The following is a 13,550-nucleotide window of genomic DNA, read 5'->3' as shown; positions in this document are numbered from 1 at the left end:
ACAAGATTAATGTTGTCATAATTAAATAAAAATATATTAAAATTCAGAATGGTCTATCAGCTAGCCTGTTAAACCTCTCACACTGTCATGGTCTGATATAAAATCTTGATAATATATTTCTGTGTGAAGTATAAAGGCCCGTGTGAAGTATAAAGAACCAATGAGAACAGCTGTCAATTTTAAATTTAAACAACTCCTATTGGTTCTTTGCGTTCTTTGTGTCAACCACTGTCGCCAGACACAACGTTGTTCTAAGAACGGGGCTTAAAGATGAAGCATTCTTGCAGAGTACTATAATGATTTTAATGTAAAAAAACAATAAGTACAAATATTTTCAGGGCTGGTAGATCTCGATAAAAACCCATATTTTCTCTTTACCGTTTTTCAAATAAGTCTAAAATAACGGAGTTATTTCACTTAAAAAATAAAATGATGTTTCGCTTAAATTTTGAGAACCACCGGTTTTTTTCTGCATTTACGTCCCTGTGTCATAACTATATGTATATAGAGTAAAGCCGTAACCATGGTAATACAAGAGATCAAGATTTTATACAGTGAAAAAAAAAAATGCGGTGAGGTTGGGTTGAGTTATGTTTTCTAAAATATATATAAGAAAATTTAAAAGAAAATGCACGATTCGCACGACTCAGCGTCTTTTTTGGCGAAAAAAATTATAAACGTACGTGTTCCAGGGTTCGGAAAACTACATGTTACTTTTAAAAACTACATAAACTACATTACATGTAGTTAATGTAGTTTATGTAGAGGGTGTAGTTTATGTAACCTATGTATGTAACTTGTTGTAACCTTAGATTAAGAATAAAAAGTTGTAACTAAAAGTGTGTTGAAGCTTTAAAAACACATAATGAATTTAAGAAGACAGAAGAAATATGGCTTTAAATATAATATTTACATCATATTATCTCTATTACACCTCATAGAAAGGAAATTATTCATAATATCAATACATAGTTTATTAACGTAGTTTTCATGTAGTTAATGAACGGAAAAAGACGGAGTTTTTGAAGAAAAACTACACGTAGTTAATCAGGTAAATTACGTCTTAATTAACTACTTCCGAACCCTGCTCGGCTGTATCTCGGAAAGTATTAGCCGTAGGGGCTGCGAAAAAAAATATTTATAACTAAAGAGACTGTGGGAAGTTGCTGGAAATTATTTTCAAGTTTGTAGTTAAGAGGGATACTGATACCGTGTTGTAAAAATAAGGTAATTGGGGCTTATTTTTTGGTATTTATTATAATTTTGCTAATATCTTCGGTTTGAAAGAAGATATCAAAATGCGGTTTTCACTCACTTTTTAAGATTTTACTACTCTTTACTATCAGGTAAAATTACATATTCTATTGCATTTAATTTTTTTGAAAAAACGCGCAATGTTTGCTAAGTTGTAAGACAACGCCTCCTAGCGTCTACGTTCAAAAGCTTATTATTAGTATTTATATGGCACAATATAGAGTAAGAAACGCTCTTTTAAACGAGCCCTCTCTTGTTGGATTCCGATCATCCAGTCCAGAGTTATTAATATTTAAATAAAAACAGATAACCTTCCCCCACCACTTTATTTTGGTAGATAGGGGAAAATGGCTTTAACAAAAAATATTCAAAATTTACTGAAGATTATGAAGCTATTACTTATAGTACACCTTATCTAGGCAAAATTGTGTAAAAACTCCATTTTCTTATTTTTTGTTGCATTTGCGCCCCCTAGCGGTCGTTCTACAAACTTGAAAATAATTTCAAGCAATTTCTCATAGCCCCTTTAGTTATAAATATTTTTTTCCGTAAACCCTACGGCTAATACTTTCCGAGATACAGCCGAGAGCTATTCTTAGTGGGACACCCGGTACACTAAAGTCCTTTCAACTAAAGAAGACACTTGACAACTTGACATCAACTGACAGAAAAATAATGACTGTCACCAAGGCTGCAACAAGTCAGTTTTAAAAAGACTTAAATCTTAAGTCAATTCTAAAATCAAAATGATTTAAGTCAGCCAATTTCAATATAAAGTTCAAATGTCTTAAGTTTTAAGTATTTGACTTAAGTCATTTTCTTTCAAGTTAAGTCATTATTGTAAAGACTTAAATCTTTTAAAAGATTTAAGTCTTTTGTAAAATGACTTAAGTCATTAAAAAATATTTAAATATTTTTTACTGACTTAAATCTTTTCTAAAAAGACTTAAATCTCATAAAAAACTTAAATATTCTAAAAGATTTAAGTCTTTTGTATAAGAGTTAATTCGTTAAAAGAAGATTTAAATCTTTTTTAAAGACTTAAATCTTTTCCAAAAAGACTTAAATCTTTTAAAAGACTCAAATCTTTTAAAAAGCTTAAGTCTTGTTCTAATAACTTAAATCTTTTTTTATTTCGAAATAAAGACATCAAAGTCACAAGTCATTTTGAAAATGACTTAAACTTAAAAGTCTTAAGTCAGCTTCCGAAATATGACTTCACAAATCAAATGATGGATTAACCACATTAAAGCAATTATCCAAATAGAAAAACACCACATATTTGATACCTATAAATAAATTTTAAATCAAATAACATTATTTTTACTACAGCTATATTTATTAATTAATAAAGTTATCTTTTTTTACACAGATCACATTTTACTTACAATAAATAAATACAAAAGTTAAAAGTAACATAAACAATCAAGCACTATGTTAAAAAAACAGAAGAGTAAAAAGTCAATAATATTATTCAATTATTAATAATTTATTTCGTCGACACTGTAAGGCATCTTTTAAGGCACTCGAACGTCTTTATAAAATGATATGCCAAAAAATATATTTACGATATGTCACTTTTTTAAATTATTTTTGTCAGGCTCCAGATTATAGTGTAATATAATTATGCCCATGGTATGTTATATAGTTATATATTTAACCCTTTCAGTTTCAAACAGTATATTGTTAGCAATTATTAAAGAAAAATTAATCTAAATTTAATATAAATAAAAATAAAATAGCGTACGCCCATGTTTGAAAGTATTCCCGTCTGCAATACCGACTGTAAAAATATATTTTTATAAGTAAAAAGTTGTTTTAAAATATTTTAAGACATTTTGAAGAGGCAAATTGGGGAAAATATACTGAAAAGGTTAAAAAAGTTTTTTTACAAATAAACCTAAGAGTTAAATATTAGTGAAGCCGGTACACCAAAATTATCGCAAATATTCGATCGTTTTATAATTAATAATAATTAAAGCTCTTTTCTTAATGAACACATTCATATCAGAAGACTGTTTAAATAGGATTACCCTGGGTGAGTACACACTTTAAAAGAGTATTCTGATTAGGAGTAAATATCATTTTAAGAGACCTGATAATGAATGTCCGTTAAAATTATCTCGTCATTTTTTCTAGGATGGGCACAATCATATCGAATGTAGGCCTTTTACCCGGGTCTTCGTTCATGCATATTTTAATCAATTTGGACAGATGAGGCGAAATGCCTGGCTTAATGCTTATTCTCAGACCTTCTAAGGCGATCCTCATGCCCACCTCCATAGGGCTCTGGTCGGGGAATGGGACATCGCGGGTAGCTAATTCCCATAACAGTATGGCAAAGCTCCACATGTCAGATGCCTCCCAATTTCTAAAAAGAAATATGATTTTTTATAATAGTATACTGTAGTGCGGGCGCTAGCCCATGTCTCGTGTGCAGTTATATATGTCCCTAAGTTTTTGTGCGGCGTTTTATTAAATATGTATAAGAGCTTAAAACCAACTGGTCACACGCTCCAGATCGTGGTCGTTTAGTCGCCATATTTAAAAATGGCCGACATGTTACTAATTTCTTATATATTTTAATATCTTCCTAACAAACGGTCGGGATTTTAGTTTTAAAGGTTATTATACTCATTTTTTGACAGCAAACAAATTTTGTGAATATATATTTTTTAACTGTAGTTCTTTTGAGGAAAGTATAATTTAAAAATCTGGAACCTCGCGTTTTAAGCACTAATAAAAATTCGTTTCAAAATAATAAAAGTATATTTAAATGCATAAGACGTATTCGCAAAAAACGCACAAGTATGATTTTTCAAATGCAAAAAATTAAGATGTTTAAGCAGAAGCAGAAAACTTACTAACTTATGTATGAGGGTTGTTGCAATGGTCTAAAACACTACTTTTACATGTACAAAAGTCGCAACACATTATTTAATTTTTAATTTTTCTACAGGGACATACAGTTTCTCTGAAGCACATCTGGCAACTACATGGACTAGGAAAGTCTTCAGGGTCCTTTCGGTCGTCTGTTACTTGTGGAATCAAAATACCATCTTTTTCTATGTAACCATAGTTCAACGGATTAAGTTTTTCACATGGTTCCAAAGCATGAATCCATTTGTAGCATTGCAAGTAGCTCCGTTTTATGTGAAGACGGATTGATCTTGAAGTAGGGGCCAAATCTTGAAAGTTTCCTAATTTTTTATGATGGGACTGATGGAAATGCAACTTATCCACTGCACTCAAGTTTGATGAAAGTGCACGAACCAAAAATTCTTCTGCTTGTTTTTCCATTTCTTCATTTAATGGCTCTTTACCAAATTCTAACAAGAGCTTTTCAGCATACGATTCTGCTACTTTCAGAGCTGCTAATTTTGTACTAACCTTGCTTGTAGTGTCGCAACCGCTTAAAGAATGAATAGCAGGTAAACCTGTTCAAACATTAATTGGTAATCTGCCATCAAACGAGTGAAGTGGAATATACCGCAAGGTTTTTCCTATTCCAAAGGCAACATAAAGCTCTTTAAGTCCTGCACTTTTCCACTTCTGCAAGTAGTGGTAAAGTGCACTAACAAAAACATCAGTATCGGTAGAACAAATAACTACGTTCTTTACGTTTGTAGTCAGTGTCATGTGAGAAATATGGGTTAGCATTCTGTCATCCGCTTCTTCATGATCAGATTTCAACGTACGTTCTTCTTCAATTCTGCCATTCTTTATACTGAAACACCTTGGCTGACCATCTTTAACAACGCCACCCAGGTAAATGGGAATAGATGCAGTGACAGAATCTTTTTTCCGGGATACCCAATCAACAAGGTATGACTGCAATAATTCTTTGTTTTGACAGGAGGCCCAGTAAGCGTCAAAATCCACAGGAAGGGGTGTGTTGTCATTTGGTGGTCCATATTCCACAGGCTGTTTCCGCGATCGCTTAGCCCTCTCAAATCCTTTCACGCTTTTTTCCTTGTAAACGTCAAAAATAATATCTATGCGCTCACTTGTGAGAGAGGCTTTGCATATGGTACTTCAAATGCTTCCCACAAACTCTTCATATGTTTTCAGTTTTAAAGATTTAGCTTCCTTGCAAAAGCCATAAAGTCTATGATTGTTGCTTTAGCCGCAGATTGAGGAGTTTCGGATTTTGCCGGTATTTGTAACTTCTTTTCTAGTTCATGAACCAGCTGCGATTTTTCAGATTTTGTTAAAGCAAAATCGGAGCACTTTTTACGGAAATATAGTCAAAAAAATTTTTAGAATTTGGCAGCCATTTTTAAATATGGCGATCAAATGACCGTATTCTGGACCATGCGACCAATTTTGTCAATTACTCCTAGAGGTGCTTAACAAATCCCCGCAACAAAATTTAGGAGACATACAACGGCACACGTGACATGAGCTAACTCCTAGACTACTACAAATTATCTTCCAGACTATTGTCATTAAAAAAATTATGTAAAATTTCTTATTTAATCTTTTTGAATAAAAAGACTAATAGTCTAAAACAGCGTCTACACTATGCGAGAAACTCTTCGAAACATGTCAAGGTCCCATTTCGTCGCCCAACTTTGACGCATTTCGATTAATTTCCAATTGTCTTGGCCCACTTCGGTTTGCCTCGACCTACTTTCGATTCTTAAAAGCGCATGAAAACTACTCGTGAGGAGGGCGAGGGGCGATTTTTTTTGGCGTTTTTTGTTGCCTCGTTCAATTTTGTTTTGTTTTGAGCTATTTCCAAAACGTGGCGGTATCTGTATCCAAGGCAAAGGATTTTTTTTTCATAAATCTCAGTGAAATAAGTAAACCTAGACGTTTCTAAAACAGCCGTTGTTACGAAGATATTTCGTATTAGAACACGCGTTTATTTTATGTATAGTAAATATTTAGGAACAAAACTTTTCACTTAAACTGCAGGAATATAATTAAAATATTTTTATGACTTAATTTTATTATAATGAATTAGTATATAATATGATATGATTGTTTATGGCCTTAATTGATTAATATAAAGAGTAGTATTGCTTGATGAGTAATACTGGTAACATTATGAATATATTCACTTGGGAAAATTATTAATTGTCCCGATGTCAACAAAAGTATGGTCTACGGACATTATTTAAAAGCAATGTTCTTTTATTGTTCTTAAGAGAAATGTAATTTGTAATCGTTAATTGAAACGATAAAAACGTAAATCGTATCTGTAAACGATATTTTTATTAGCACCCAGCATGATTTGATATAAATTCATTCAACTAGTATTTATTACGCAGGGATTTAGACAATTAAAATTAGAAAAACAAAACCAAATTCGTAAACTAAACTTTGCTACAGACTACATTATAAAAGTGTGACTTTACCATAACCAGAAATAAGAAATAATTAGACGATTGTTTAAATAATTTTGTATGTGCAATTTTTATGTTGGATTTCTTTATTTATGTCATTATGTCCCTTCAAAAATATTTGTGTCCCTATTATAAATAAACACCTGATAAGATAAATTTGGAATGTGGCGAAAAATGATGGTATTGCTAAAAGGAAATATATTTTATATTTTATTTCAAAAATTTTAACGGCTTTTAAATATTCGCTTTTTTATTACATATGACTCTCTCAATGATAAAATACCAGACTGATATTAATACAAGATACACAAAAAAACCTGATCAAAAAAAAAGGTCGTTGTCATTTTATACGTAAAATTATATGGGGACTGTCATTATCGATCGTCATTTCCAAGCCAACTGGACGCCGTTTTTTTTCGGTCATAGGGTATTTTTTTTGCATTTTTGCATTTATTTACTACTTGTCAAGAATAATTAGAATACGTCAATTTCACTAGATGTTTCAGTAGCGTATCTAGTACTTATGTTATTAAATAATTATTAAAACATCTATTTTATTAATGTGCATATGGGCTATCACTGGAATATTTTTCTAAAGAAAACACGTGCGCCACTGACTATTTTTTTTCTTGTTAGCAAAATGGTGTCGGCGGTTTAATACCGATAAAAAGTTGTATTTTCTTATTTTGTCGATTTCAATCTCCTTGATGAGATAAACGCATTTTTTTAATCATAATAAAATTTAAAATAAAATTAATAAGTTAAGCCTCATTCAGAACCTCCAAATTAGTGGAATAAATTAGTGGTTTCAATTAGCGTAGAAGTTTGTTCCTAGAAGGGTTCCTGTTGTAGCTATGAAACAAAGCAAAATTGAATCTTTGTTGATATAAAAAATAAATCTTATTTTTAAGTGAGAATATCTCTACGAGAGATGGCACATATTTCTTGAAACACCCTGTACATACTGAAACTATTGTAATCGCAAAACATTTTCCGATGCTCGTCATCAATCATATCGACATTGACACTAACCTGACTAAATGAAATTTTCGCAAAATTGTTTAAATTTGTTGTATAATTTAAGATACCGAGCAGCTCTTCATTTTACTTTATAGAGCAAACGATTGTAACAGATATTTTATTTAGATTAAAGCTGCAAAAATTGGTTTAAACCCAATTTTATTATCGCTATGTTGGTCACATTGCGCCGTTTTCAGCAAGGTTGTCGTTTATTATTTGACAATTATCCTAATGTCAGTCATTATTTTGTATTATGTGTTGTTGCTGAATCTTTGTGAGTAATTCTCGTTTTTTTGCCTATTTTCATAGTTTTTTTTTAAATTGTGCTTTTAAGCACAAACAGTTCTTTAACTAAATTTTCCAGTTTTTGTATTACATTTCTTGAAGTTGTGTGTTGAAAATATGCCAAGCATTTAAACAGTCAAAGCAAAGAGCTTGTAGCTTCCCTGATAAACTATTTTGAACAAAACCGTGACAATTGACAATAAAGGTCCTTTGTTGCCCTTGACTGCAGTCAGAAAAGCAAGTTTGATTGATAAGCACATTATACCATTTTCAAAGTTATTTCTTCATTAGTTTTTATTAAATTCTGTGATTATTAGTTTGTGCATTAATAGCACCCTATTACTTGTTATTACCACTTATGGCTTTGTAGGATGTACATCAATAAATAAATAAATAACCCATAATAACGCTTAGAATAATCTTCATAATGGACTAGTTTTTGCCAATATGTAATAAGTAAAATAAGCTATAAAACAAATAAATCAATTGATTACTAAAATATTAGTAATTAGTAAATTAGTAATTAAATTAAAAATAAAACGTAAAAATCTTTGAAAAATGACATAAATTATTTGTCACTCTTAAATTAAGATTCATCTCATAAATCCATCACAATCTGGCAGCGCTGTCGCCATCGCTCGTCACTCAAAGTTGATCACGTGCATCAGAAATTGTTTTGCGATTACCATAGGTCTGTTCTCAGAAGAATCCCTGACTAGTCAGCACGTTTTTTATTGGTTAAAATGCGTAGAAACCTGATTGTTAGTCTGGTTTCTACACATTTCAACCAATAAAAAACGCGCTGACTAATCAGGGATTCTTCTGAGAACAGACCTCATATATCCTTTATTGGCAATGTAAAACAAAACCAACAAATTATTGAGTCTACCATACATTATATTTTTACACCTTTTAAATAAAATTAGAATGGCACTGACAAACTTGCATTTAAGTCAGCCATATATATTAATATCCAGAGATAAAATAATAAAATACTTGTACTTGGTTATACACAGCATACTATGCCATTTATAAAATACTGAATGGTAATTATTGGGAAAACTGGAAATCGTCAGATTTTCACCAAAATTGGTATACATCCTATTTTGAGGTCGTAGATTACGAATCTCAACTTTTTTCTTGGCGGTCTCTTACCGTTTTTCAGAAAAACGGAAAATTATTTCAACATCGAATTTTTCTTAATTTCTCATATTTTGGTTTTCTAGCACATATTTTGTTAGGTATTCAATAAACAATGATGTTATTGCTATTTTCTGTTACTTTCTTAACCAATTCTAAGCATAATAGAGGAACATTTGCTAAAATAAATTTGTAAACAATCTGAAAATGTTGGGTTATGTGTTTCTAGCATTTAAAGCAACGTTGCCAATGCTAAACCTAAATTTAGCGTATTATTTTCGCTCATTCTGGGATTACGAAAGGCGGTCGCCAGAAGAACGGCTCCTTCCCATAATTGCTATTTTACCAACGAGATGACTAATGACTATTTATAACCACGAAATTGCACGAAAGAGTTTTGATATTGGTTACAACTTCCATGCGGAGGGTGTTAATCTTTTGTTGTTATATCATATTAAAAAAAGATTAAAGCTTGATTTTCATGCATCCGTTGTCCGACGATACGATGATACAATATTAATTTTATTGGCTGAATTTAAAACCTTCGATTGAATAACTTTTTCTAACTAATCGAAGTCTTTAAATTCAACCAATAAAATTAATATCATATCGTCGGAAAACGGATGCATGAAAATCAAGCTTAACCCCCTCCGCAAAGAAGTTAAAACCAATGCAATCAAAACTCTTTCGTGCCACTTCGTGGTTATAAATAGTCTTTATATAACTTCTTTGCAGAGGGCATTAATCTTTTTTTGATATAATATAACAACAAAAGATTAACCCCCTCCGCATAGAAGTTGAAACCAATGCAATCAAAATTCTTCTGCGAAACTTTGTGGATATAGGTAGGTATATTTAATTATTGTTGATCTCATAATAGGTAACTTATTTAAAATCCCTAATCACCCGAAAAAATAGAAGATATGACAACGTTGTAAATTTTCAAATTTCTAGATTAGGTCCTTGTTTATATATTCTTACAGTTGGTCAACCGACTAGACAAAATACGCTGCTAACTGGAGGACAAATCGTGAACCTTTCGGGGCGGAGTCAAAAATATCGATTATTTTCGTTATTTTCCTCAGAGTAAAGTAATAATATAGCCCGGGTATCTGCGAACTTTAATAGTGATCAGCTGATTCAGAAATTTAAACGAAACTTTTATTTTACTGTAAATTGTGGATTATTTTTGCCTGTTATTTTAAGAATTCTAAACCGTATTAACAAAGAAATTATTATTTCGATATGTTGGTACATTATTTATAATTTATGATAATTTTATGCTAATTGGCTGTTATTAATATTTAAAAAAAGTTACATGCAGGTTTATAAAAGAATCATTTCATTCTTAGATTATTTTATTCTAAATTGAGTTCTTTACGAATTTTACGAAATTTTTTTTTTGAAAACATAAAACTTTCTACATTTTTGATGCTAACTAATTGGCATGGTATTATTGTTATGGAAATTGGCCAAGAAAGAAAAGAATTGGCTATAACTTGTAATTTTTCGAAAAAAATATATTATACCTATCGCTGAAAAGCATAAAAAAATGGCGCTTTTTATGAAGTCATGGCCAACTATGGTTTACTAAAAAAACATAATGTTGTAAACCAAGATTATATGATAACGCACTTTCCAACGAAGTTGAAGGAAGATATAGTGTATCTATAATACTTAATAGAACTACTACAATTATTACAAGAAAAACAAAGAGAAGAAATACCCAAATACCCCTTCACCTACTACTCAACTAAAAAATAAACGAATATAATCTCTTAAAAACACTACACAACTACTTATTCTTGTATTCTACACTGAACAAATTCTCAAACTTACTAATTTATCAAACAAAAAAAAAATAACAAAATTATCCCTTCACCTACTACTTAACTACAAAATAAACTATAAAAACACTACTAAACTATTTTTGGTAGACTACACTAACATGCTACACTAAACACTATAATTAAACTTAATAAATTAATCTAATTTTACACTACACCTTCAAAGAAAAAAGAAATATGAACATTTTCTAAAACTAGAAGAAACAGAACTTTCATACGTGCAACCAGGATAATAGGTCAAAAGGACAAAGAATATAAAATATTTTAAAATGTGCATTCAGAAAGAAAAAATACCTCGAAAATTATCTAAACAAACATTTTTATTTCTTATCAGTGAGAAGCATCGGCCTTGTCGGCCTTGAAGAATTTGTTGGGTATTTACAATGGTCGAATTGTATAATTGCCAGCTTTTATAGCATATTTAATAGACAAAAAGTATTTGGTCGATTAGTAACCAATTGGCACAGTCCGAAAATTATCGATTTTTATTTTCTCTGTTTTTATTGGTAGCTTCAAAATTCAGAGCAACAAAAAATATTTTTCTGTAGGGAAACCGGTCCTGCCATCTAGTAGTCTTAGTCCATAAACGTCTTAGGTTGATCTACTTTAAAAATATATATACAAGGATTAGGTCTAGAATATATTTGTCTCTCTCATTATAGGAGAGAGAAAGAAGGATATATCAAATGTCAAACTTCCATCTGGTCTCAATTTTTTTTGTTATTTTGTTAAGAAAAGTGTTTTTCAGTAAAATTTCGGACATTTTTCTATCCCCAATCAAGTGTAGCTATTAGATAAACTCTAATATAATGAAAATATAGTGAAATTATTACTTTATAGGGCCGAAATAAAGAAAAATTCAATGTTGAAATATTTTCCGTTTTTCTGAAAAACGGTAAGAGACCGCCAAGAAAAAAGTTCAGATTCGTAATCTACGACCTCAAAATAGTGTATATACCAATTTTGGTGAAAATCGGACGATTTCCAGTTTTCCCAATAATTACCTACTGAATTTATTTACCTGTCATTAATCTTTTTCTGCAGTGCTTCAGGCGACATCCATGCAGGATAATATATTCTGCCTTTTTCCTGGAAGGAGAATTTGGCATCGGCCATGTTTAACCTTGCAGTCAGATCTTCCTCGACAATAACATGCCTACTGTTCAAAAAATATTCTGGAGTAGTACGCTCGAGACTGTGTAAGAAAGCCATGCCTCTTGCAATATCAATGGCAAACTTAAGAGCCAGAGATGTGTCAACAACAATGTTGCCATGTCCTTCATGAAGAACATTATATAGTGAACCTAAAATGTAAATTGACATGTAAATTTTATAATTATTATTCTGCAAAAAGAGAGCATACCTAGAGGCATATATTGGCTTATGACAATTAAGTTTTGAGGTGTGTTGCAACACCCAATAACAGGCAGTATGTTGGGATGAGAAAAGATTCTTAGTTTAGGAAACTCTTCATTGAAATCTCTTGAAATCCTTGCTGTAATGTTTTTTATGTTCAAAACCTTCGCTACAATATCATTGTTTTGCCAGCGTCCTTTATAAGTTATACCACTGTGACTTTCTGCTATCTTTCCTTTTAAATCAAGCTCTTTAAAATTAATACCTTTGTGGCGTGACAGGGTGGCATCCCTTGAACGAGTTTTTAACCCTATAATATTTAAAAATAAATGAATACTATGTACAGCATTTTTTTACAGAAATTATTACCTAACCAACTCTGATCTTTGAATTTAATTTTTTTCAGGTCCTGACCAGCTTCAACAGCAATGTCGTGTAGAATTTTAGCTAAGTTCCCCCTAGCTTTATCAAGAGGTGTATCTCCATACTTGTTTGCAATTGCAACCTTTGAGCCATGATGTACAAGATCTTCGGCAATTCCCTCATAAGCCCAAAAGCATGCATAATGTAAAGGTGAGTTGCCATGTTCATTTGTAAAATTAACATCGGCTCTTTGACGAAGAAGCTACAATATGAGAAATTATTATGTGGATTTTGAATAGTTTTAATGATCTTTACTAGTTGAACAATCTCTCTGTGTCCATGGGCTGCGGCTAAATGAAGAGGTGTATCATCACCTCGATTTGTTGCATTAACTCTGGCACCTCTAAGCAATAGCATTTCGACAATTTTTGTATGACCTTTCATACTAGCCCAGTGGAGAGGACTGAACCCATGGTCGTCTCTGAAATTGATTAAATAAACATAGCATAGTAAAGATTAAAATTGCATGACAGATTCTATAACTTGTTAGTTTTAGCCATAGATTTGTTTTAGCTTATGAATTAATAGATGTGTTGCTTAAGTATAAAACTAGAGTATCCCTTCTTAAACAAATTTTAATTTAATAAATTGCCAAATATGGTAATTGGTCCCATTTGTCCTTGGTTACATATTAAACTGATTCTATTTTACCCTTGATTCATGTCATGCTCAGGTTCATCAAGCCATACTCTCACTTGTAGGGCATTTCCTTCTTTACACCACTGGAAAATATCTTCCATTGCAAAATATAATGCAAAATAACAACTATAAATAAACAATTGGGCGTATACTCGCTACCACTTAAATAACACATACACAACTCTATTGAACTTGTTTCTATTTTTACGCGACAGACAAGTCCCAGATTCAGCTG

General features: G+C 31.3%; 1 protein-coding gene across 1 annotated transcript; it reads right to left on the bottom strand.

Annotated features, from left to right (window-relative positions):
* Nucleotides 1-3,242: 3,242 nt before the first annotated feature.
* Nucleotides 3,243-13,550, bottom strand: LOC115886595 (integrin-linked protein kinase). The gene is made up of 6 exons (XM_030905830.1): nucleotides 13,328-13,550; nucleotides 12,932-13,097; nucleotides 12,623-12,878; nucleotides 12,261-12,563; nucleotides 11,919-12,201; nucleotides 3,243-3,625 (listed from the first exon to the last, which is right to left on the bottom strand). Exons 1-6 carry the CDS (start codon nucleotides 13,414-13,416, stop codon nucleotides 3,373-3,375), a joined length of 1,350 nt encoding a protein of 449 aa, XP_030761690.1. The 5' UTR covers nucleotides 13,417-13,550; the 3' UTR covers nucleotides 3,243-3,372.

Source organism: Sitophilus oryzae, unplaced genomic scaffold (genome assembly GCF_002938485.1).
Source record: "Sitophilus oryzae breed Bouriz unplaced genomic scaffold, Soryzae_2.0 scaffold_494_pilon_pilon, whole genome shotgun sequence".
Taxonomy (NCBI): domain Eukaryota; kingdom Metazoa; phylum Arthropoda; class Insecta; order Coleoptera; family Curculionidae; genus Sitophilus; species Sitophilus oryzae.
The sequence above is the reverse complement of the archived record's forward strand: the minus strand, read 5'-3'. Positions and strand labels throughout refer to the sequence as shown.